The sequence below is a fragment of the Littorina saxatilis genome, linkage group LG12 (assembly GCF_037325665.1).
Source record: "Littorina saxatilis isolate snail1 linkage group LG12, US_GU_Lsax_2.0, whole genome shotgun sequence".
Lineage (NCBI taxonomy): Eukaryota > Metazoa > Mollusca > Gastropoda > Littorinimorpha > Littorinidae > Littorina > Littorina saxatilis.
In genome coordinates this window covers 42,767,301-42,794,598 of record NC_090256.1, presented here as the reverse complement: position 1 = coordinate 42,794,598, position 27,298 = coordinate 42,767,301, and the positions used below count along the sequence as shown (strand labels likewise).

At 40.1% G+C, this 27,298-nt stretch overlaps 1 protein-coding gene and 2 long non-coding RNA genes across 3 annotated transcripts; 1 reads left to right on the top strand and 2 right to left on the bottom strand.

The window, feature by feature from the left end:
- The first annotated feature begins 8,703 nt into the window (after nucleotides 1-8,703).
- Nucleotides 8,704-14,313, top strand: LOC138981991 (uncharacterized). The gene is made up of 2 exons (XR_011460754.1): nucleotides 8,704-8,999; nucleotides 12,061-14,313. It is a non-coding gene; the product is annotated as an uncharacterized lncRNA (long non-coding RNA).
- On the bottom strand, nucleotides 10,493-12,067 carry LOC138981992 (uncharacterized). The gene is made up of 2 exons (XR_011460755.1): nucleotides 11,267-12,067; nucleotides 10,493-11,113 (listed from the first exon to the last, which is right to left on the bottom strand). It is a non-coding gene; the product is annotated as an uncharacterized lncRNA (long non-coding RNA).
- Nucleotides 14,314-14,497: 184 nt separating the features above from the next.
- Nucleotides 14,498-26,838, bottom strand: LOC138981990 (uncharacterized). The gene is made up of 2 exons (XM_070355191.1): nucleotides 25,627-26,838; nucleotides 14,498-21,574 (listed from the first exon to the last, which is right to left on the bottom strand). The coding sequence occupies exon 2, from the start codon at nucleotides 21,428-21,430 to the stop codon at nucleotides 20,966-20,968; it is 465 nt and encodes a 154-aa protein (XP_070211292.1). The 5' UTR covers nucleotides 21,431-21,574; nucleotides 25,627-26,838; the 3' UTR covers nucleotides 14,498-20,965.
- Nucleotides 26,839-27,298: the final 460 nt, after the last annotated feature.

Genomic DNA, 27,298 nt, shown 5'->3' with positions numbered 1-27,298 from the left:
GTCGCCAGAGCCGACTCGCCGACAGTAAACAGGTTGAAATTCAATTTAGTCCGCAAACTGAACGTCACCGGAAATTTGTACCTGCGAGACTTTTCCATGGACATTATATTTTATATTTTAGTTTTGTACATGTGTATAGCAATGTCATTGTAAAGCGCTTAGAGCTTCTAGGTAAGCGCTCTATAAGTTTCCATTATTATTATTATTATAAGAGTAGACATCCATCCACCTTGCGTGGTTTGGCGAATCAGTTATGTTTCTTATTTCTAGTTCCAGGAAATTGTTTAAAGTAATCACCTGTGAATCTTTTGATTAAAGAGAACGATTCTAGGCTGGTCAGCTGTTATTCTACTTAATTCTACTTATACATCGAATATAACGGAGAGGCGACAGGTAATCCTCTTTTCCTCCGTCAGTGTCTTCTTGATTTTAAATGATATTGATAATACGGTACTGGTATTTAAGACGATTTGAATTCACACTTTGTGAAGCATATCCCGCCATAAAACATTACTTAAGTGTTCAACTTGTTGTGCTCCTTTCACTTTGTAAGCAAGGTGTTGTGTTGACATGTTAGTATGAATAACATTTTGTTTAAACAAATCAACCGAATGACCACATCCGATTTCGACTTTTTTTTCTCCCCCTTAGTGTGGTCGCGATAAAAAAAAAATTGTTGGGTTTTGGAACGCTTAATTATTGACAAAACAAAACGTTACAGTTACAATAATTAAATATTTAACATTCCGATAACCTACCATTCCTGGTTTTTTTAATCTAACTTTTGGAACGTCAGTAATATATCTGTTTTTGGATTTTTGTGTGTTCGCGAAAATCTTTTCAATCTAGTCGACCACTACATCACGGACCGGCACGGTTGGCCTAGTGGTAAGGCGTCCCGCCCAGTGATCGGGAGGTCGTGGGTTCGAACCCTGGCCGGGTCATACCTAAGACTTTAAAATTGGCAATCTAGTGGCTGCTCCGCCTGGCGTCTGGCATTATGGGGTTAGTGCTAGGACTGGTTGGTCCGGTGTCAGAATAATGTGACTGGGTGAGACATGAAGCCTGTGCTGCGACTTCTGTCTTGTGTGTGGCGCACGTTATATGTCAAAGCAGCACCGCCCTGATATGGCCCTTCGTGGTCGGCTGGGCGTTAAGCAAACAAACAAACAAACAAAAACTACATCACGGTGAAGACTTTAATGCGGCGTCAAGCGATGGAAGGAACAGCAATTCCTGGATCCACACTGACTGACTGGGTACACTGGAACACCCTTTTTATAATTACGACCTCCACAAATCTGAAAACATCAGGGCTTGAAAAAGAGGGAGTCTCATGAAAATGGAGGTATATTAACAGAAAATCGGAAAAAATAAGGTCTTAAAATGGAGGCAGTCTTAAATGTGGGGGGTCTTAGAAGGGGTGGGGGGGGGGGGGGTCCACCGTAGCGGTTTTGGCATGTCCTTACCAGAACTGAGTTTTTCAAGGTTTTATATATCTTGATTTGAATTCAAAGTGAATATTCCATCGATTGAGACTGGCACAGATATAACTCGTTTTCACGCAAACATGAACACGCATGCTCACACACACACACAGACACAGACGCACAAAGAAACACCCCCCTCCCCCCACGCAGACACACACGTCACCACCTTCGTCTTGATTCCTAGGCTATCTGAAAACAATTAATCAAAACTTGACTAAATGTAGCACACACAAAATGAAGAAAAAAGAAAAAAAAACATACAAAAAGAAAGAAAATCAAAACTTTACTGCATGTACAAAAAATGGACATCAAAATAAACTCATGTATCACCCTTACGTCAAAAGACGTTCTTTCCCTTCAAACAGAAACGGGCGGTGGTGGGGGTGGGGTGGGGTGGGAGGGGGGGGGGGGGGTGGTGGAGACTGAGAAAGAGACAAGGTTTCACGGTTTCTCTTTGACACTGCATCAGTTGCACGTCCACCCTCGCTGACAGGCGCCAATCCGCATCCTTCCCAAGGTCACATACTGTGCGTCACAAGGTCGACCTTTCTGTCCCGAGGTCCTGTTTGATGAAACGTTCCGTCTTTTTGTCCCTGGCACGTGAAACCCGACACGGCCTGGAATTCCCCTGTGTCAATATTATTTTCAACAGATGAGAACAGCTTAGGGAATAAGCACACGTTACAGCTTTTGTTTTTTTCAACACAAATAAGAGAGTCCTAGGGAAGAGGTACACTTTACAGTTTTTGTGTTTTCAGTCGATGAAAATGTCGCGTTAGATGAGACATACACGATACAGCTTCTGTCGCAAACAACTGGCTGCCGATGAATACTTATAAATGTCAATGTGTAAACAATTCGGCTCACCGTTTTTGTTCTGGCTAGGCTTTTATATGGGATAGGACCGTCCCTCCACTTAGTCACGTGCCAAAAATCAACGCCCTGATTATTGGCTGGTGTGAGTTGGATTTTGTTTCACGAATTATTTGTTTTAAAAGCAACCCATGAAATTAATTGTTCAAAAAAGTCTCACTGTTCACAGAAAGCACATGGGATATTGAGATTTGGTATGTGACCAAGTGGAGGGGTGGTCTGATCCGAATGGTTGGCCGAACTGTTGACAGGGAAGGAGTGTATGCTTTTGTCGTTCACTTCATCGTCCGCCGCGTTGTGTGTACAACGTGAAAGTGATACGACACCTAGTCAACAAACCAAAACGTAATTCGATCTTTGATCGCATCACCATACCCACCCCTTCTGTCTGTTCAAAGACGAAAAAAGGACAAGAAAAACATCCCGAGAAGAGTAGTAGGCAATGCAAATATTGATGTTCAGGGAAAGTTTTGTCACTCCGGATTCACGTCCGAGGAAATTTGGAGAAGTATACTGGAAAGTCGATTGGATCTTGGTGACTAAGTCACACCCACAGTGAACTCGCTACATGTAAGGTCACTGCTGTCCACGGCCGCGCATTGCTTGGTTATGTCATGTCCTGCTTATGTATCGGTGTCGTATACTTGTAAGGCCAATGGTTTATGTGTAAGGCCAATGGTTTATGTGTAAGGCCAATGGTTTATGTGTAAGGCCAATGGTTTATGTGTAAGGCCAATGGTTTATGTGTAAGGCCAATGGTTTATGTGTAAGGCCAATGGTTTATGTGTAAGGCCAATGGTTTACGTGTAAGGCCAATGGTTTATGTGTAAGGCCAATGGTTTACGTGTAAGGCCAATGGTTTATGTGTAAGGCCAATGGTTTATGTGTAAGGCCAATGGTTTATGTGCAAAGCCAATGGTTTATGTGTAAGGCCAATGGTTTATGTGTAAGGCCAATGGTTTATGTGTGCGGCAGAATGACGAATCCCTCCTTTTTTGTTTGTGTTTGGGCGGTGATTAGCTTGGCTTAGGGTTAGCCCTAACCCTAACTTCTTTTAAATCACCGAAAGCTATACCGGCCGTCAATACTTCATACGCACTGTAAACTTTTCTCACAGTGGTAGGAAGGCGTTGCTAGAAAGGGTCATAATTGCCAATACTTTATGGCCATTTCGGCAAATTTGCCGATAAAATAATCAGTATCATCCCAACAATATCAACCAACAGGATTTGAAAACTTCATTATTTTAAAGGCACAGTAAGCCTCCCGTAAACCATCACAGATACGGTCAGGCTTTTACACACAATACAAACATCCTTTCATTTAAACACTCACCGATTGAGAACATCCTAGGTGCCTTCCGTAAAGAGCGAACAATTTTCAAAGAATTTATTTTTGGGTGGTTTATCTTACCCCTGAGCCATCGTGAACCCGTGTGATCCAGTTTCCCTTTTTCACAATGTTGTTGTCAGTTAGTCATTTGAATGCGACTCGATGTGAGCTTATCTACAATAGCACGTTTTTATGCACGAAACAAACGGCTGTGGTTCACAAGAACTCTAGCGATGGCTTTTGACTGTTGAGAGGAATGGCGATATGCATAAACCGTCGTCTGCTACGACCCTTGCGTGACCCTGCTTCCGGGCTTTTCTTTTTTCAAACTTTCACAACTTCGAATTGTACTGATCTTGTCTTGATGAAAAAAGAATTCTTTTATGATTAAAGAATGTTTGTGTAACAAGCTGTCAATTTATTATTTAGATTTTAAAAGTTAGGTCTAGCGCAAAAACGCACCACGGTCCAAAAACATTTTGATAATCATCGATCCACGGCTATCACCAGTTTACATCGATAGAATGAGATCCGAAGGGAAGTAACTCATTTTTGACCTGAGTTCAGGATGGGTCCAAAAAGTGTTAGAGACAATCTGCAAAATTAATTCTTTAAAAATTGCTCGCTCTTTACGTAGGGCACCTAGGATGTTCCCGTTTGATGAGCGTTCAAATGGAAGGGTGTTTGTACTGTGTGTAAAAGCCTGACAGTATCTGTGATGGTTTACAGGAGGCTTACTGTCCGGGCGTGATTTCCGGTATTGAATATTCATAACAGCCGTCCAGCACCAAAACGAGGCGCCATTGTTGTAGAGGAGCAAGTCCACGAAAATAAATTGTTCGAAAATTTCTCACGCTCGACAGAAAGCAGCCAGGATGTTCCCGTTCGGTGAGCGTTCAAATGGAAGTATGCGTGTACTGTATGTTGACGCTCGGGGAGCTCTGTGATGGTTTACGGGAGGCTTACTGTGCCTTTAACTCCAATTTTCATTACTTTATTGTTCCATCGCCAAAATTGTTCTTCTTCTTCTTCTTGGCGCTCGCTGGCGCTACACATTCAGTCCGGATCGGTAGAAGACCAAAATTGTTAAAAAAAACGTCGGCAATTTTCGAAAGTTTTAGACCGTTGTTCTTTGTGTCATCTTTCCCGACCGTGGAAAAGTTCCACAATAGACGAAATCCGTAAATAACTTTGTCGGGATTGTATGGGATGTAAAAGAGTGATAACTTACATGCTCCTTGTCCGCGTTTGGAGACACACACCCTTGCTTAGTGACTGGCCTTAAATGTCACGTGGGAAAGTCTGCCTCAATAAACGCAAGAGTATTCACTCTTTCAAAACCCATACAAACCGAACAGAGTTAATTCCGAACATCGTCTATTCTGCACAATTGACAGCAACGTCTTTTGCTATTTGAAATACATGTTCAGCATTTCGCCGACAGCCGACGCCAAACGACACCACTGTGTGGCACATTATATTGCCTATACCGAACTTTATCCTCAATACCCCTTGTTTGGACCTATATTCCCTTGCAGTGTTTTAATCTTCGGTTTCCCCAAAGTGCTGTATAGTAATTTATTTTTAATTTTTAGCAAAAACCGATTGTTCCTTTGGTTTTCAAAATAAAGCACGCTTAATGTTTTGACGTGTTCCACCCGTTTGTTTCAAAGTTGTCCAAGCATCACACGTAATGTCTAAACATGGTGAGTAAGGCGATGAAGATGTTTGTCTTGACAACTTGACGTGTGTGAGGTGTCGGTGTTGACACAGGCAACCCGTTTCCTCCTCACAGAGGTGTAAAGAGCTGCCTTACGTGTCTTAATGTGAGTGCTTTTATGTGCGCTTAGAACTGCGTGTTTGCGTTTTTCCATTGTAAAGTATTGCGAATCCGGCGTTCTTTGTTTTTCAACGCTTTTGATGTATGTTGATATCTGACTGCGCTATGAGTTTTGCAAAAAGCCGGACTTCCTGCCGGAGACACAGCACATTTTGTGCTTTTATGAAGTTGACATAGAGAGCTATTTCACTAAAAATAATAATGCCGCCCCCCCCCCTCCCGCATCCTGCCCACTGTGTGTAAATTATCGCTTGAACCACTCGATATCCAACAAGGCTGTTCTTTTCCCCCCTTCTTTCTTTCTTTCTTTCTTTCTTTCTTTTCTTTGTTTCTTTTCTTTTTTTTCTTTCTTTCTTTTATTCTTTGTTTCTTGTTTTCTTCCTGTCTTTATCTTTTCCTTCCTTTCTTAAAATGTTTGTCACAAGATTACAGATAGATGAGTCATACAAACCTAAAATATTCAAGCTGACAATTAGCATTTACCACCTATTTGTAAAGCCGCACTTCCGCATCCCGCAAAGCAGGTAAGGTCGGTAAAACAAAGTACTGAATGAATCAAAAATAATATAATAGCCGTTAGTTTTCCAAGTAAAACAACATTTTGAGTAGTTTTTCCACGAAAGTAATACATACGTACACACTCTCTCTTCCACATTAAAGTATCTTCGATCGAGAAATGTATGTTGTTGTTGGGTGAGTTTTTTTCCCCCAGAACAATACATACACAATCTCTCTCTTCCACATTTAGTATCTTCGATCGATAAATGTATGTTGTTGGACACGGGAGTGTTTCTTTTCCATTAATATGTAAAGCGCATTGAGCATATATATGTTTATGCGCTATAACAAATGTCGATTATTATTATTATTATACTGCACTCCCAATATTATTTTCCAGACTCCCCCTACCCCCCCCCCCTCCCCTCCAACGCCGCTTTGGAAATCAACTTTAATATGTACGTTGTGGTTTAAACATAGTCTGGTAGGTATCGGCCTCCGTGTTGCCTTTTCTTTGCCCAGATAAATGGATTTCACATTTCTTCGTGCAAATCCTTTAGACTCCCTGAATCTCAATGGAAACCTTCAGTCTCAAACTGAGTCCGATCTGGCCGAGACAGCGATCGAACGGGACTTGGTTAGAGAAGTTCAACCCTTGGCTTTGTCGATACAATTTTCATTGTAAGCTTTCAGCGTCGGAAGTGATTAACGATTATTTCCCTTTTCTGTTATCCCTTCTATGTTGTGAGTAATGCGCCGTTACTAACACTGTAAGGTTACTTTGATGTGAGAGAAATGATGCTTTAAAAGCTCGTGTTTCTTCGACACTGTCATTCCCTTTTTATATTTAGTCAAGTTTTGACTAAATATTTTAACATTGAGGGGGAATCGAAACGAGGGTCGTGGTGTATGTGCGTGTGTCTGTGTGTGTGTGTGTGTGTGTGTGTGTAGAGCGATTCAGACTAAACTACTGGACCGATCTTTATGAAATTTGACATGAGAGTTCCTGGGTATGAAATCCCCGAACGTTTTTTTCATTTTTTTGATAAATGTCTTTGATGACGTCATATCCGGCTTTTCGTGAAAGTTGAGGCGGCACTGTCACGCCCTCATTTTTCAACCAAATTGGTTGAAATTTTGGTCAAGTAATCTTCGACGAAGCCCGGACTTCGGTATTGCATTTCAGCTTGGTGGCTTAAAAATTAATTAATGACTTTGGTCATTAAAAATCTGAAAATTGTAAAAAAAAATAAAAATTTATCAAACGATCCAAATTTACGTTTATCTTATTCTCCATCATTTGCTGATTCCAAAAACATATAAATATGTTATATTCGGATTAAAATCAAGCTCTGAAAATTAAATATATAAAAATTATTATCAAAATTAAATTTTTGAAATCAATTTAAAAACACTTTCATCTTATTCCTTGTCGGTTCCTGATTCCAAAAACATATAGATATGATATGTTTGGATTAAAAACACGCTCAGAAAGTTAAAACAAAGAGAGGTACAGAAAAGCGTGCTATCCTTCTTAGCGCAACTACTACCCCGCTCTTCTTGTCAATTTCACTGCTTTTGCCATGAGCGGTGGACTGACGATGCTACGAGTATACGGTCTTGCTGAAAAATGGCATTGCGTTCAGTTTCATTCTGTGAGTTCGACAGCTACTTGACTAAATATTGTATTTTCGCCTTACGCGACTTGTTTGTACTGTGGAAGCTGCTGTAACGTTTTTGATAAGCAGACAAGTTTCGCAGATATCTTTTAGATACGATACATTCTCAACAAGGCTAGACAAAGCGAAATGTTATTTGGGTCTCTGGGTGCATGCCTATAAGGAAGCTGATGGTAACAGCCCGATGTAAACTATACCAACAAAAGGTATGCGGATGACTCAATCACTGTTAGTGTACACACGTAGCCTCTATTTTCTGGATGATGATGTCATTGATTACTTTACATAGGTGTCAGTGACTTCTCTGGATGTGTGATCCTTAAGCCTGTCCTTAACTGGGCGAAGTCCACTACGCGAAGTATACTTCGCGAAGCTGGCCGCACAAAGCTTTAGCACTGAGTTTTCGGTAAAAAGACTTCGTGAACTCTTCGCGAAGTCGACTTCGGGCTCATTTAAGAACCGCCTTTATGTGTGCGTGTGTGTGTGTGTGTGTGTGTGTGTGTGTGTGTGTGTGTGTGTGTGTGTGTGTGTGTGTGATTGTATGGAAAGCCGTTTGGCTCATAACTATTACAGCTGTAATTTAAAATAAATACACCTGTATTTAATGATAAATACAGCTGTATTTATTTCTTAAACGTATACAATAAGTATCATTATTAATTACAGGTGTATTTTTTTTATTAATTACAGGTGTATTTTTTATTAAATACAGGTGTATTTATTATAAATTACAGGTGTATTTATTTTTAAATACAGGTGTAATTATTATTAAATACAGGTGTATTTATTTTTAAATACAGGTGTATTTATTATTAAATACAGGTGCATTTATTATTAAATACACCTGTATTTATTATAAAATACAGGTGTAATTAATGATAAATACACCTGTATTTAAAAATAAATACACCTGTATTTAAAAATAAATACACCTGTATTTAATAATAAATACACCTGTATTTAAAAATAAATACACCTGTATTTAAAAATAATTACACCTGTATTTAAAAATAAATACACCTGTATTTAAAATTAAATACACCTGTATTTAATAATAAATACACCTGTATTAATCAGTTATTAGTCACGTGGTTAAGCGACTTAAAAACTTGGACTGGGAATCCACATGAAAAACACTAAGCTTATACGCGTCTTCATAGCCTCGCTTTGCCGCCTTTTGACAGACTGAACAGCTCAAGATGGCGGGGGTGGCAAATGTCCCTGATGTTTTGGAAGGTTTGCGAGTGCAGTTTTAATTAACGCTGTTGCCCAGGCTCGCACAGCAGGGTAAGTTAATTGTTTTATCAGACGAATTCGGTTCTTGTGACGATCTACACCGAGTCAGTGGGGCATCCACATCCAGAAGTTGAACTTGAAGGGAGGCCTGTACGCGTTTTTGACCAAAGATGCAAAATATTGGAATTCGGTGCGAGAGCTCGTGTTATCGGTAATCTTGAACTTTAGCGTGTTAAATTCATAGCTCTTAATTCAGAGGCATTTAAGTCTCCAAATTTGTAGAACCTGTACTTGTAATCATAACAAGTCATTTTAGATCCCTTTGAAGTTACGGAATGAACTCCGATGATGAACTGTACGAATGCATTTGACCCATCAAAGAAGAAATTATCCGTGTGACCAGACAAGGGAGACAACTCTTTCGTGTAGATGATGTCCCATGGTTGACAACGTACACCATTTTCGGTGCATTTTCGTCACGCTAAAGTTCAAGATTACCTTGTTATCTGTGTGTGTGTGTGTGTGTGTGTGTAATCCGTTGTAAAGTGTATATTATGATTATTTGGTGGCGGCGGCAGTGGTACGTATATAATCTCATATGGAAAGCCGTTTGGCTCATAACAAACCTTGATTGATATGGGTTAAAGCTGTGGTCTATTTATGACTTTCCGGGGCTACGAGGTTGAAAAATAGGGACAAAATCATGTACAGATTTCTGTACAGCAAACACTACCCGAAACCCCACCTATACGGCGTGTATGACCTTGAGAGCTTCAGTCAACGCTTGAATTTTGCAGTGGTAACATCCGATTTGCTCTCGCAGAGCTGAGCATATTTGTTGTCAAGAAGGATCGAGCAGAAAAAATAAACGACTTGGCAGGGATTCGAACTCAAGGCATCGGGGCCTCGAAATGTCGGGGCCGATGTCTTAACCGCTAGGCCACTACACCAGTATTGTCAAAGATAAAAAATTGATAATTTTATATCATTCTACGCTTGAATTATCATTTATGCATTGCAAAAACGTAAAAATTGACATTAAAATTTGCCTTTATTTGCAAACATGTTTTACAGAATCGCAGTACATGTTTACACCGTCATGCTACACGACATTCGCGCCATGCAAATAGCTGCGATATCTCTATTTACAACATGCAAGAAAATGACAAGAACAGTAATTGAATCTCTCCAAAGCCAGTTGAAACCAGACATCTAAGAAATAGTTATACATGTATTCACTTCTGAACAACCGGCACGGTTGGCCTAGTGGTAAGGCGTCCGCCCCGTGATCGGGAGGTCGTGGGTTCGAACCCCGGCCGGGTCATACCTAAGACTTTAAAATTGGCAATCTAGTGGTTGCTCCGCCTGGCGTCTGGCATTATGGGGTTAATGCTAGGACTGGTTGGTCCGGTGTCAGAATAATGTGACTGGGTGAGCCATGAAGCCTGTGCTGCGACTTCTGTCTTGTGTGTGACGCACGTTATATGTCAAAGCAGCTCCGCCCTGATATGGCCCTTCGTGGTCGGCTGGGCGTTAAGCAAACAAACAAACAAACAAACAAACAAACTTCTGAACAATGGGCGGATAGAGATATAAATCATGCTGCTTCAAGAATAACATAACATGAATTCATATCAATGTTTTTCCTTCATTTTCTCAATTGGCGCAGTAGCCTAGTGGTTAGGACATGAGACACGAAGTCGAGAGTTCGAATCTTCGCCGGGGCTTTTATTTTTTCCCCTTGATCTCTCTTGAAGATAAAATATGATCAGTCTTGAGAGAGCAAACCGGCTGTTATCCCTGAAAAATTCAAGCGTTGACTGAAGCTCTCAAGGTCATACACGCCGTATAGGTGGGGTTTCGGGTAGCGTTTGCTGTACAGAATTCTGTACATGATTGTATCCCTATTTTTCAACCTCGTAGCCCAGGAAAGTCATAAATAGACCACAGCTTTAATCTCCAGAGCTGTGTACCAGGGAAAACCATGTTATAAAGTAGACTTTTTATTAAATTTAACTTGAGACATTTAAGCTGTACAAATTAATTTCATTCACAAATACTAGTTTCATAAATATCCTTGGCCTGCAGAGATAGAATAACAAATACTTGCACATTTTGTTTGTCTTAGTGTTCAGTAAAAGTACAAAGGTTTTAAAGTAAAGCACCTTATGTACGTGTGTATACGCTTTGTTGATAAACTCGGTGTATGATGTATGTTATGCTGTGTTTATGTGTATATAAAGGAAATAAAATGTTAAAAAAAAAAAATTTAAAAAAAAAATAAAAAAATTAAAAAAAATTAAAAAAAAGTAAAGCACCTTCATAACATGGAAACCGGAAGTTGTGACATGAATTTGAATACTGCTAACACTACCAAGAAAATAATATATATATATTCTATGTTGTTTTGTTGCAAGTCTGCATCATTAACAACCTGGAGTATTACTGGAAAAAAAATTATTACTAAAGAAAATATGTATACTCTCGATACTCTCCATGCACATGATTTTTGTGCAGACGAGAATTTTTGCAATTCAATAAAAGGGCGACCACTTAGTAAAGTCTTGGTTCAATTATGTTCTTTTTATGGGTTAGTTGTTAGCAACAATGTAACCGACAAACTTCAAACTGAATTTTGGTGCTTTCCTCTAACATATATTATATATTTGAAAAACATCAATGTTTACCTGTGTCAAGTTTCTTTTTTGGGAGAGTATACATTCAAGTTGCCATTTAATACATGTTTTAAGGACTGAAAATACATGTCACAAAATGGGAAACGACCCAGGAGAATAACTTATATGTAAAGCAGCAAATGATAAACACATGGTTTTACCCCTGAAAGCTCCAAAGATTTGGGAAAATGAATCTCGTTTGCCTTCACATATCAAACTGAACGTCAAGCAGCTCAAAAAAAGTCTCAAGAAAAGTTACGCTTTCAAAATAGCATTTCATTCTGTGTCGCAAAGCATGCTTAACATTTCTACGCTTCTACAAATGAACACAAGCATGCAATAATTCCCTCTCTTTTGAGTCCTGGTACTTGTATGCTTATTAAGAAAGCGGGATGATGTTTCCTTTATTTCAGAATTTCTTTTTTGTCTTGTTTCAGATGGAAAGTGCGGAGAAACCACCATCTCAGATTTCGTGTTTTTCATGTCTGGGAGCCGGTCCACAGTACCAGGAGGGTACCAGAGTCCTCTGACCGTGGTGTTTGTGGACACACCCGAAAAGCCACTCCCCAGAGTGTCAACTTGTGCCCTCAGAATGCAGGTGTCTGCCCGACACGTCAAGAACTGAGGCAGAAGCTGTCCCAGGCTGTTCTTGAAGGGGGTGGATTTTATTTATTGTAAAAACTTTCCTTCAATGGTGCGTTTAGTTTCTGCTTGGTAGCCGTAGCTGTTGGTGTTTCTATCTGTACACACCCTGGGGGGGGGGGGGTGTTAACGTTGAACTTTGAAATCTTAAAATTATTAAGACAAGGTGTGTGTGGTTTTTTTCTCTCCGTAAAATAAGCTTTATTTTAGGTGCCTGTACCGTACATCATTTCTTACTTGCTATTAAATGCAAGAGAGAGACTTTCGAAGATTTGATGTTTGTGTTTCGCATTATTTTTGCTTGGTAGCCGTAGGTGTTGGTATTTCTTTCTGTACACACCCTGCGAAAAAATGTTTGTTCTGCAATTTTGAAGGGAATTCACAAATGTATTCAAACTGAATTATTTGAGGTCATGCTGCAAAGGAAGAAAAAAACATGACCCTGATTTAACCGGTTTCCTATACTCCTTTACATACCTTGTTTTTGTTTTGATTGTTTTCTTTGCTTTTTGCAGGGGGGGGGGGGGGGGGTGTTTAACGTTGAACTTTGAAATCTTAAAATTATTAAGACAAGGTGTGTGTGGGTTTTTTCTCTCAGTAAAATAAGCTTTATTTTGGGTGCCTGTACCGTACATCATTTCTTACTTGCTATTAAATGCAAGAGAGAGACTTTCGAAGATTTGATGTTTGTGTTTTGCATTATTTAAATTGCCGTTGTGTTTCAAGAGTGTGTTCTGTTCTTATTTGTTTTTTTGCACCACTGTTTGTCATTATGTTGCCTGCTTTTCGTGTTCCGTGTAACGCTGTCCATGGAAAACATGTAAAGCATTGTATTTCTCTCGACTATTGATCAAGTAAACTAAGCACTTCACATCATATCAGGTATCAGTTACCTAATGTACAGAATAAATGGTTCAACCCCCCTACTACACGAATAACACGTTGCCAGCAAAATATCAAAAGCACTCGGACTAGTGTTACAGTGTCCCATACAAAACTTGGCAATATACACCATAAACCGGATACAAACAAATCAATTGCACGCTAACAACTTTGTTATACTGTCTCATAATGGTATACAAATTAATAAACTCAAAAGCGTTTGTAACAGTTATGATAATGTGATATTCGTGCCCTGTGTAACGATAGTCTGTTTTTATGTTTTACCAAATTAACCAAAACTGGCGTTGTCTACTGCTTTTCCTTTTATAGTTTTACACTCCTCTGTAGTGAAGGTCACTGCTCACACAAGGGCGGGGATGTAGCTCAGTCCTGTTGGCCGCTGTCAGCGCGAGTTCGTCCCCACGTTCGGCGAGAGATTTATTATTGCTCACAGTCAACTTTGTGTGCAGACTCTCCTCGGTGTCCGAACACCCCCGTGTGTACACGCAAGCACAAGACCAAGTGCGCACGAAAAAGATCCTGTAATCCATGTCAGAGTTCGGTGGGTTATAGAAACACGAAAATACCCAGCATGCTTCCTCCGAACGCGGCGTATGGCTGCCTAAATGGCGGGGTAAAAACGGTCATACACGTAAAAGCCGTGGGAGTTTCAGCCCATGAACGAACAAACGGCTCACACAATTTCAGCTTTCTTGTTTAGTTTATAAATTTCAGCCTCAATTCCTCGTCTCTGTAACCAGTATTAAATAGTGACTGTTTTGCTAACTGTTCAGCTGTCACCTGCCAAGTAGAACCGATGTATTCTTTATGATGTGATAAAATTAAATTATTCATTCCACTTTGTGATGGATGAACTTGCAACTGCCAAGTATTACCAGTCTTATGATGGGATAAAAATTAAGTATTCATTCCATTTTGTGATAGGTTAACTCTCAACTGCCAAGTAATACCAGTCTAATGATGTGATAAAAATATTCATTCCATTGTGTGATGGGTTAACTCTCACCTGCCAAGTATTACCAGTGTGTCTTGTGATGTGATAAACATAAAGTATGCATTCCATTTTGTGATGATTTTCCTTATTTAAAGTGTATTTTCTGCATGACACTTGTTTGATTAAAATTAATTGTATTTGTGGCAGACAACTTGAGTTATGTTTTGTGTTTTTGTAAAAACAACTTGTTTTTTTTAATATGACTGGAAATGAGACTAGCAGCCATGAATCCATAACTACATTTTGCTGTCCATCATAGACATCTCACACGCACATGTTCATTGCCTCACCATACAGGAATCAAAATCCATACAAACAATTTGTATTATCCAATATTCAAACTTGTCATACACATTTATTCATACACAAGAATTATGTGTCATACACATTCAAGCAATCAAGATCCAATAAATGTATATAATTGATGTTCTTAAAAAGACTACACACACACCTAAATATATAGGTGATCTTTGAAATGTGACATTTACATGCAAAATTCAGAATGCAAACAGAGCTTTGGCTTGCAAATGTAATAGTCATTAACCAGCACATAATATGAATAATTTTTGAAATTGTTGTGATACTGATTCAATTTTTCACATAAAATCAGAATTTCATTTATTTTAGTTTCCTGATACAAATGATTCGTCTAGCTTACCTTGAATAAACATACCAATACGTCAAAAAGTAGGACATCTGAGCTCAAAGATTAATAGTTTGGTTTGAAAAATCTCTAAATACACATAATTACAAAAACAAAACAAAATTCCGTGATAGAACATGTACTGATCTTGCAACTAAAGTAAAAAGGGGACTCGGGTGTGCTGTTAAATTTGTTGGCACATTTTAGTATCTAAAACTCACCTTTGATTTTAGGGGGTGCCTATTCTTTCTTTATTTTGTGTTTAACATTGTTTTCAACCACGAAGGTTATATCGCGACGGGGGAAGGGGGGAGATGGGATAGAGCCACTTGTCAATTGTTTCTTGTTCACAAAAGCACTTAATCAAAAATTTGCTCCAGGGGCTTGCAACGTAGTACAATATATTACCTTACTGGGAGAATGCAAGTTTCCAGTACAAAGGACATAACACTTACATACTGCTTGAGTAAAATCTTTACAAAAATTGACTATTCTATACAAGAAACACTTAACAAGGGTAAAAGGAGAAACAGAATCAGTTAGTCGCCTCTTACGACATGCTGGGGAGCATCGGGTAAATTCTTCCCCCAAACCCGCGGGGGGTACCTATGCGACTGACCACAATGTTTACTTTCATCAGGCACAAAGTTCTTCAGCAGAAGAATGATTAATATTCTAGCAACAAACATGCAATAAATTCATACATGATTATTGATGTTCAAAAAATGCTCTACACTACTTCACCAAACTAAATGGAGAACTGAAAATGTTTAAAACACTTTCTTTCTTTATTTGGTGTTTTCAACCACGAAGGTTATATCGCCACGTGGAAGGGGGGGGGGGGGGGGGGGGGGGGGGGGGAAGATGGGATAGAGCCACTTGTAAATTGTTTCTTGTTCACAAAAGCACTAATCAAAAAATTGCTCCAGGGGAAAACACTAACCAAAAACACCACTATGAGGTTTGATAGGTAACTTAAAGGGACCTTGACCTTCAATGAACGTTGCAAAAAGCTTATGTTCTGATGAATATGGGTGAATGAGGCACCATTGAATATAAAAAGAAAAATAACTGATTTGACTCTAGTTAAACTATGGCGCTCATGGCATCATACCAAAGTTTGAACGAGTATCCCTTTCACTGTTCTGTACAGCTGTGAAAACACAGTGAGACATAATAATAATGAACATAAATTAATCACCCCTTCTCGCCAGAGCTCACGGCAATACACAATAGCAAAACAAATCAGAGCATTCACACACCGACACACACAAAGTCGTTAAAGGTTTATTGGCTGCGGCAATAATAGCCGCAAGAATAATCCTTTAGTTCGTTCAAAGTACCCAAGCATGTCCTGTATACAAAAGTAAGGCGATTGAGATTTTATTTTGTTTTTTTTACACAAGCCAGAGAACACCAGTGCTTGTGAGAGCAAAACGTTTGCCCGTAGGGAAGTGAACCTTCCTTATCTTTCGCACCAGAGAGCTGTTCAAAAGGGGTATTGTGCAAGTTGGCTATTAAACCATTGTAATTCGGAAAATGTCTTTAACCTTCGCCGGCACTCGTGGGTCCGTGCGGACCCAGAAGGGTGTTTGATTGCAAATATCTTTTAAACGAGTTGGAATTTTTTAATGAGCTTTTAGAAATGCTACAGACACCTAACAAGCTATCATCTCCTAAAAACTCATTAAATTTCAGTGATAATTAATTAATTAATTAATGGTCAAATTTAGACTACACACGGAAGCATTTGTGGGGACGTGCGGACCCATACTTCTCAAAGAAGGAAAAGCGTGTATACCCTTCCGAGGCACTCGTGGGTCCGTGCGGACCCAGAAGGGTGTTTGATTGCAAATGAGACAGTGACAAAAGGTCAGGTGTCATGTCTACTGTCCCGAATGACACACGATTGCTGACATTTCACCATTGCCAAAAGAATAAACAAATAAGAAATAGGTAGAAAATGAATGTGAAAACTGACTTTGATTGTTGATCAGTATTTTCTATACCACTAACAAATAATCTACTTACACATAGCTGTTTGGCAAATGTATGTTGCATGGGACACACTGACATGAAAGTGGAAGATGTTTTTCCCTCTAGAGAAACTACATATCAAGTTACACTTTTTGTGCTCTTCCATTCCAGTTGGCAATCAATTGTTAACGCATGTTATTAGAAAAAATAGAACGAAAACAGATTAGATAGAATGAAAAATGTACTGGTGATGTCATTTGGGACATACTGACATGAAAACGTCACCTTTTGTCATTGTCTCAAATATCTCTTAAACGAGTTGGAATTTTTTAATGAGCTTTTAGAAATGCCTCAGACACCTACAAAGCTTTCATCTCCTAAAAGCTCATTAAATTTCAGGGATAATTAATTAATTAATTAATTAATTAATTAATTAATGGTCAAATTTAGACTACACACGGAAGCATTCGTGGGGACGTGCGGACCCATACTTCTCAAAGAAGGAAAAGCGTGTATACCCTTCCGAGGCACTCGTGGGTCCATGCGGACCCATACTTCTCAAAGAAGGACAATTGTGCAAACCCTTCCGTGGCACTCGTGGGGCCATGCAGACCCATAATATTTTACCAAATACCCTGTGCAGTCTAAATTTGACCATTAATTAATTAATTAATTATCACTGAAATTTAATGAGCTTTTAGGAGATGATAGCTTTTTAGGTGTCTGAGGCATTTCTAAAAGCTCATTAAAAAATTCCAACTCGTTTAAGAGATATTTGCATCAAACACCCTTCTGTGTCCGCACGGACCCACGAGTGCCACGGAAGGATATGCATATTTTTCTTTCTTTGAGAAGCATGGGTCTGCACGGCCCCACGAGTGCCACGGAAGGATATGCACATTTTTCCTTCTTTGAGAAGCATGGGTCTGCACGGCCCCACGAATGCGTCCGTGTGTAGTCGATAACGAGTGCCGGCGAAGGTTAATGGCTGAATAACAATGAGTTCCTTTATACGTTGGATTGGGCAAGCCATATATATATATATATAAATATATCTAGCATCAATAAACCTAAAAATACACTAAGGTCTTTTTCAAAAACAATAGTCTGTTTTAAAAACTTTCAGCAATTTTCAACCTTATAAATCTATACTATAGATACATGAAAAGAAATTTGGTCAGACAATGAGACATGGGATTCAGAAAAAGTGATAATTAAGGAAAAAAAAAGTGGGGGTCTGGGGGCCGCAGAAGGCCCCCAGTAGGGTCCAGGGGCAACGCCCCTGGTCGGGGTCTGGGGGCAAAGCCCCCAGAAGCTGAAGGTTTTTAGTATTTTAGACACACAAAAATGGCCCTGAAATGCATATTTCAGCTTAATCATAGCCCCCCCCCCCCCCCCCCTTTCTCTTCCCTCCCATGTTTCTCAAATTAATTTTACGCTAAGACTCAAAATAAGGAGGAGAAAGAGAGAGAGAGAGAGAGGCGGGGATGGGGGGGAGGGGGGGGGGTGGTGGCGTGTGACGGTGTGGTTTCAATGTTCTTACCTCGTCGGTGCCAAACGACCCCAGTGACTGATTACACGACTGGGTTTTCAGGATAGTCAGGTGCTTGTTGCTTTTCAAGTGGCTTTTGAGGGCAGTCTTTCCATTGGAACCGTAGTTGATAACATTAACATCGTTGCACAAAGTGCACTAAGTTTTTCCCGGCAAGTTGATTTTAGCAAAAGCATCGCCAACTTTCAGTTTCACGTCTTGTGTCTTCTGGCCTTTCTCGTATTTCCAGCTCAATGATACAACTTCATCGAGCCAGTCGAATCTCCAGAGATTTTTCTTGTACTTCTGCTGGTCAATTTCCCGGGATAGAACGGTTTCGTCTCGCTTTAGCTTCCTCATCATTTTGGCAAGTGGCTCGAAGCGATGTAAAAATGGCGCCGAATCATTCTCATACGGTATGCTTTAGCTTATACTGAATCCCCGATAGCTACGTTGAAACGGTGACTGTAGGAGACAAAGATATGACGGCTTACTAGCGCCAAAACTAAAAATTAGTAATTAACCCGTGAAAGTTACTAATTTTCACGAGAAAATTACAATTCTGACGTGAAAATTAGCAATTTTCACATGTTAATTACTAATTTTCTAGTGTTAATAACTAATTTTCAAGTGTTAATGTCTAATTTTCAGTTTTGGCTCGCTTCCTGACGGCTTACTAGTGCCAAAACTAAAAATTAGTAATTTTCACGCGTTAATTACTAATTTTCTTGTACCTCGTGACTGTGGGGGCTCAATGCGCATGCGCGACTGTTTCACCTGCCAGAGCAAAACATCCTTCGATTCGAAACTTTTCTGGTCCATAGTTCTTTAAATTAACACTAAGAGCTGAGCGCATGTGTAGATAACCGTGACATACAACTGTCTGTCCGAAAACTTGTTGAATAACGAATTCTATCGAAAGATATTTGTGAAAGTGTGCGAGTCTCGATGAAGAGATCCGTCTGCTAGTCGTCGGACCTTTTGCACATGTCCGACCGGCCGCCATTTTTCCTCTCTCGGTTCGAACATTTTCGGATTGATTGTCCTTCCCTAATACACTTTTAAGCAAATGTATGAGTGTGGTAGTGGAAACAAATATGAAGTACAGCTGTCTGCCTGACAACTTGTCGATTAAGGAATTATATTGAAAGATATCTGTGAAAGTGTGAGACCACAGCCGATCAAAAGTCCGTCTGCTACGAACAGCTTCGATTCGAAAGTTTTCGGGGTCGATTATTCTTTTCTAAGATACCCAAAACAACTTTTAGGATAGCGCTATTGTAGAAAACAGTGACATGCATCTTCCCGTCGAATAACTTGCTCGATAAGGCCTTCTGTTAAAAGATATTTTAGAAATAGTTTGAGAGTGATGTTTGCCGGACGTTGAAGCCTCTCAGTGCGGACTCTTAAAATCCGACTACTGTGACCGAAAACGAGGCAAAAATGAAAATTAGTAATTAACACTGTTAATTACTAATTTTCACGTGAAAACGATAACCCTAGGTTTTGGCACAAGTAAGCCGTCATACAAAGACACAGAGCGCGTTCCCATACGGATCGACCAGCAACAGTCTGACCGTTTTAGGAACCAACCGTTCAAGAATAGTATGGAATGGAGCGTCGCGATCAGCGGACCGGCCGAAAAACTTGGGTCTTTACCTACATATACCCCAACATTTTCTCAGCGGATTTGCACGAATCTCAAGAATGATCCCTGGAGCCTAAAAATTTACGGAATTCCGTAATTTTACGGAAGAATCCCATGTCTGTTTGGTGCAATTAAACAGGTAACCTAATGGCAAATCATTGTGTAAAACTTTCTTTACAACTTTCTTTCACAAAGTGTACATATTTGTGTTTTTTTTTTAGCAATATTGTTTTCGTGGTGCAGTACCTGTGTTTAAAAATAATAAAATACACAGCGGACATAATTTCGCTTTATTTGAATGACTTTCCACTTTACAAAGATTGGTTTAGAATTAGAGCGCAGATTTAAACCAATTTGAAAAAAACAGTTGCTTATACCTTCTACCATGCTTGGTACTTTGAACAAACTTTATGATTGTTTTTGAGGCTTTCATTGTTGCCGCCCAATGCTGCTCAGTGCAAATTAACTTTTTTGAAGGCGAAGTGTCTGCACCCAGACACATCCTTACTCTGAGGTCTCAAAGCAAACCCGCAAATTGAGGCACACCTCCCAACGCCATGCAAGATATTGCAGATTTATTGCACGATTACGTGGCTGGAGCGGATAGGGCAAGTAGCCTAATAAGTTTACAATTTAAAACGAATGCTTCTTTCATTGACAAAAGCAGTAATCATGTGTCAAAACACTGGATCGGCTTTGGAATGCGCTTGTAAATAAAAGTAGACAATGAATTTTTCTTGTGATTCCACTGACCAATCTGCTTGTAGTCTGGACAATCAAGCGTACAAAATATGGCAAAATCGTATGGGTTCACAGGTCTGCTATACACTTCAGGTTTGGGGTGTCCACAAGCTAACTTTTTTTTTACTCGAGCATGTTGGCAACGAACTGGAGAACAACATCTGACCATGTTGATCGGTGGGTGGCCCACTCCGAGGGTCAATGCGCTCCGTTAGTTGCACGAGCTGTTCCTCAGAGAGGGGGCAAGCCGTGGCAGGCACATCCTAACGACTGTCTGGCAAAGGATGGTCCTCGATTATCGATTGAAGGCTTCTCCCTTTCCAGAAGTCCTGTACTGCTGTGGATGTGCTGGCTCGTCTCTCCAGCATCCCCCTGAAGAAGAGCTGCAGGGGAGTTCTGTTGCGCTCTGTCCTCAGGGGTTGGTGGTTCTTCTGTTCCACAATCCACTGTAGGGACCGGTTCAGCCTGGGCAGAAAAACATAGTGGAGGGCCCACAAGTGAATGGGATTGTCCATGTTCAGTATCCCCAGACCACCTTCTGCCTGTGGTGTTCCCATTGCAGTAAACAGGTCATGGTAAGGGTTCACCACATCTTTCCAGACGTCGAGCCAGAGACGCTCGATCCTTTGGTTATGGTCACTGCGGCCTTGCATCGCACTGCCTCTCCCTTCTCCCCGGTGTTCATTCATGAGGGCGACGACATCCAGATTCTCGCCACCATGGTCCATGCGGACTCTTGACGGGAGTCCAAAGCGTTGGGTTCCACCCAAAAACAGATCCCGAACGGTCTCTGACCTGTTGTTTCGGTGGCATGGAGGAAGGTAGTGGCCCGGCTAAAGCCATCGATTGCCCCATGAATCACCATTTTCCACCTGCAATATAACAAACAGAGATCCGTTTCCATATGTGATTTCACCACACAAATTCTGATTAAAGAGTTATTGGGAAATAAGTACAGGTAACATGCTCAGTAAATATTAAAAAGTAATGGTCAAAGTGCTTTTTCATGACCGAGAATCAAGACCATTATTTTTAATATATATCATTGAGAAAAGGTGTGTAACCCATTTAATCCACCTTTCTTCAATTTTGCAAAGAAATAAATCAAGAAAAGCAATTGCTTTATATGACTTTTCTTCGTCATGTCCATAAGCCTTAAGGGTCTTGTAGGTCTTAAAAGGAGGATTCCACTAACTGCTGGGACTCTAAAATTTGATAAAAATAAGCAAAATTTTGGTAATGTCTGCTGGTTAATAACACATACAATTCAGTGAAATTTAATAAAAATAACTGAGAAAACCGCAATGTAAAGCTTTTACAAACTTGACCCCACTGTGACCCCAAAATGTGACAGGGATCAACCAAACTAGGGTCACGTAGGTAGATGATCAAATCCTTCAAGTGTTCAAAGTTTCAAAGCTCAAGCTTCAAAAACACCTGAGATAACATCAATGTTAAGATATTTTGATTCGAACATGACCCCCTGTGACCCCAAAACTTGACGAAGGTCAATCTTCTTCTTCTTCAGCGTTCGACGATGGCTGTGTCTAGATTCTTTGGCCCGTGATGTTGACGAAGTGGGCTGTGACGAAGGTCAATCAACCTTATGTCGTCTTCTTCTTCTTATGCGTTCGTGGGCTGAAACTCCCACGTGCACTCGTGGTTTGCACGAGTGGAATTTTACGTGTATGACCGTTTTTACCCCACCATTTAGGCAGCCATACGCCGCTTTCGGAGGAAGCATGCTGGGTATTTTCTTGTTTCTATAACCCACCGAACTCTGACATGGATTACAGGATCTTTTTCGTGCGCACTTGGTCTTGTGCTTGTGTGTACACACGGGGGTGTTCGGACACCGAGGAGAGTCTGCACACAAAGTTGACTCCGAGAAATAAATCTCCCGCCGAACGTGGGGACGAACTCACGCTGACAGCAGGCAACTGGATACAAATCTAGCGCGCTACCGACTGAGCTACATCCCCGCCCACAATCTTATGTCAAGTTGGTAGATTATCAAAACCTAGAAGTGTGCGTACTATTAACCCTTACACCGGTGCAATTCTGTAACACATGTTACATAGCCACTGGTGAATTAACAGAGAGAAACATAACAAAAAACAGTCATATAGGTTTTCGCATCAATGGGAGGTAATCGGAACCGACCAAACAGACTGAGCCAATAGCGCGACATATGTCGTGACAACCAGGTGACAGTATACGTAAAGTGTCGCGACAACCAGCCTAAGGGTTAAAGCTCTAGCTAAAAACACATCTGAGATAACATCAACGTTAAGTTTTTATTAAACGAACATGACCCCGCTGTGACCCCAAAATTTGATGAGGGTCAACGAAACTGGGGTCACTTCGTGAAATCATCAAACCCTAAAAGTGTGCAAAGTTTCAGAGGTCTAGCTGTATAAACTTCTGAGATAACAGCTCAACGTTACATTTTTTGTCCTTGGACAGACAGACAGCCTGCCCACAGCACACATAATTATTTTGATCAAGTATTATTCACTCAGCCAGTCTACCTGCACAAGCATGTGATTAATCCATGGTTGAAGAGTTCTGTGAAAATTGCGCAATTCTGCAAACTCTTTATAGCAGTTAATTTAATTTCGAATAAAATAAAGTACATAGTTGTTCTGCTAAGACGATAAGGCAAATATTTTTGCGTTCTTTTCATGTTTAAGTATCTCGGGAAAAAAAGTTCTATTTATGAAGTGAAATATAATTGACCTACAGATTACTGTCTTTTTATTTGTACAAATGCAAAATGGGAACAACTCTATTTTCTACACAAAATATGAGAGTTACTTGCCTTGAGACCTTGTGTCTGGTACAACGTAGATTTTGATTTAGAAAACAACCAAACTTATGGATCTTATATTGGATTCTGTGTGTTGAAACCTGAAATGAATAGTGTAAATGCAGTATGTATGAGCTCTTTCCTCTTTCGAATATTTGAGCATTCAGAACTTTTCAGTCACCAAGCAGTGACCACACAGTGTGGTTTCTCAACCTATGAGCTATCGAGGATTCAGACTGGTTGCTGGGTGGTTATTTGTTAGGACTAGGTAGCTTGGTATTCACCGAAAAGTATTCCCCCCTCTGCTTATTTCTCTGTTAACTTGAAGGGGTGTTTATTGTTAAAAAAAACACAAAGCAACCAAATTTAAATAACCACCCAGTAGAAATGGTAAGGTATAACCAGAATATGTTTTGTATTCCGTGGGGAAATCATCAATGGACCAGTCTTTCATTACATATCCAGAAAATGACAAAATAAAAAGAAAAGAAAAGAAAATACTTGCACACGACTCACCTTCGTTACCCACCTACCCCTTAGAAGACGCCCTTCCTTTTACGATCCCAAACAAGACATTTTCAAGACCCTGTTTCATAGCTGCCAACCCCTGTGAAGCCCAAAGAGTAGCATTTTGGAACTTTCACCCAATGTCAGAGTTGCAATTGGTGTTTATAAGCATAGCACTCGCATAATCTTAAATTTGAATCGCAAGCCCGCATTTAAAATGCCATCAAAAACGTTTGTAAGATTCTGAGAGCTCTACGACATTACAACCGTCTAAACATAGTTCAATGTCACACGCTTTCCTTCTTTGCCACTACTAAAGCAAACGTATGCAAGATTGTATGTTACACGCTTTAGGAGCATGGCAAGAACGGATTCAAACTCAAAATCGTCACTCCAAAAAAACATAAAATGCACACACGACTTTTATTTCTCCTGCTGTTATCGTTTCTTCTCTTTACAGATTCTTCAACGCTCAGAATACTGAAAACGGCACCCCAGACGACAGTACTGTTTCCATACGCGAATTTAAGTTCCCTTGGAAAGTGGTTCGCTCAGGAGGCCTGTTTGTCTGACACTATAAGGACAGAGTTCTGAACATAGATGACAAAGATTCCAGAATGAACAAACATTTTGCGGATGCAGACACAGAAAGACGTCATGAAGAATGAGATGCTTCAAAAGATACAGACTGTGACGATGACTGTGACGTCATTCCCATATAACGAGACGTCATTCACAGTTGTTCGGCCACTTCCGTCAAAAAGTAGATTTAGACAATCAACGTAATCTCGTGTGGAAGAAAACGTCTGTCACACAACCAAGTCGGAATAGCAGGTATTATTACCTATACACGCAAAGTCTGTCGAATTCTTCGGCAAAAATCGTTGAAAATGATTTGCCCGCATCGGCGTGGAACTTGCACCATAATCTTCACCACCCTTACGTTTCCCCGTTTTTATCCTGTCTCCCTCCAGTTTCCACTTCTAACACCGTCACTGTGCACAGCTTACAACTTAACAAGTGCATTGCATTCTAATCAAATTCACAATTGGCGCATAGAGTCACCAGAAATGCGAATGCTTGCAATAAAATTCACGATTTGCTAAGCAAGTCACGTGGACATATCGAGTCATAACGGAGTGGTTCCCAGCCATCGGTACTCGACTAGTTATGCAATGTTCATTGTTGATTGTCAAGCAATAAGTGAACATTTTGCACGCTTGTCATTTTTTTATATTTTAGCGTAGCAGCTCAGGGCTTAGAGTAGCAGCGTAGCAATTCCTGCAAAATCGGAGCATGCTGCGCCAAAATCGTAGCAATTGGCAGGTATGCTGTTCTCTAAGATATTCTGCTCATAACCTCTGTAAGTTTACCCCCATTATAAGACCTTATTATCTCAGGGTTATGTAGGTCTTAAAAGAAAGATTCCAGCGTCATAAAATAATGTTTAAGAGAATTCCTTATGCCACCTGTATCAATCCACTCAAATTCCATGTTCAAACTGGCACAACCCCTAACATCCTCCCCACCACCGGACACACTCAACATTCACCAAATTTTTAAAAAGGATTTTTTGTGCCCAGTGTATGTATTTGTAGCTGTACTCACGATATCAACTTGTGGTATCCGTCTAGATGCCAGAGAGCGTTTGGTCCTGATACTTGGTACAGACGACGTCTCGTGGGCCTCAACGCCAAAGCTCTGACAGCTACTCCACCAGGATCAACCCGCTGGATGGCTCCCCGTACTCTGTGCCTTTGTGGAGCGTGTAAGAATACAACTTATTACACTAACGTGACATACCACTCATGTCATAACAATACCATTCACTCTACATTGCATGTGTAAAGAGGTCTTGTCTGACAAGGACCTGATTTTTCACTGCCTCCAATACCGAAACAAGCGTCCTTCTTTGAACACTCGGAAGAATTTTAAGAACGTAAACACCACACCAGTGACATTTCCTTGCTTTGACATTAAAGATTACACGAGGCATTCGGAGAGATCCAGGTTCAATTTTTAAGCTTCTTCAATCTGGGCGCTTCGACAAAGGGACATTTACAGCAATGAACATGCAACAGTATGTACAGGGTCCCCACTGGTTTTTAGAAACAAAATTCCATGACTTTTCCATGAGCCTCAATAACATTTTCCATGACTAGATCCACAGGTCGCCATTTCCGAACACGCAAACTTTTTACATCTTGTCACTGCCAGTTTTGACACTGGCTTGCTTTGCACTGAATTTGAGTCAGTTTCTACGCAGTGTCTCTTTGACAAGCAAGTCAAGCATTTGCTACGCAGTCAGATTATCGGTAATGTTTGCTGGTCCTGTCATTTCACTAAACTGGACCAGCCACTGTTTGTATCCATCTGCACTTTCGTAAATTCCGTTTCATAACCGTCACTAACACTGTGACTTGACGAACTGTCATTTTTTTCACCGCGATACACAGTTCATTGCGAAGATCTTCCTTGGTAATTCGTTCCAATTCCGCATACTTTTTGTTGTCAAGAAACAACTCGAAAGAAAGCTGGCGTGCTAAAGGTTAATTTTTTTTCTTTCTTATTTATGTTAAATTCCATGACTTGAATTGAAATTCCATGACTTGAATTGAAATTCCATGACTTTCCAGGCCTGGAAAATTAAAAATCAAATTCCATGACTTTCCATGACCTGTACGAACCCTGTATGTAGGATAAACAGAATACTACATGGCTTCCTGTTTGATACCAGTTTTACACTAGTGTTTTGAAATATTGTTCGCAGTTTAATATTTAAAAGCACAACTTGTGTAAAACTGGTATTTCATAGGAAACCATATATAGTATTCTCTATGTGGACAACAATGTCACAGGCTTACCCACTAAAGTTCTTTAGGAGCTTCTGACATATTTGCCTTAAAAACAACATGCAAAATAACTTGTGGAATCCAAAAGCACCATGCCGCATTAGTGGCCCAATTAGAGCTGCAGACTATTACGCTTTCGATGTAGCATGCTACTTGTAAAACAGAAAATGCTACTTCGTTATACAGACACTCTACAATGTTCATTTGTTCCTGCTGCTGTTTTCTTGTCTGAACACAGTTATTGCAACATTTGTGTCTTGACATATAAACATGTAGGTGCAGTGGATTATAAGATGATGCAATACTTAAAAGATAAACACCATTTGCTACACTATAAATTCAAGATTGCTACACATGAAGCTTCATAGGGGCTGACAGCTCTGCATCATACACCAGCACATAAATCTTACTGACTGAGTTGATGTGTA

What these genes read in the sequence shown, in the direction of transcription:
- LOC138981990 (XM_070355191.1), bottom strand. Translation starts at nt 21,430, where the DNA reads ATGGACCATGGTGGCGAGAATCTGGATGTCGTCGCCCTCATGAATGAA.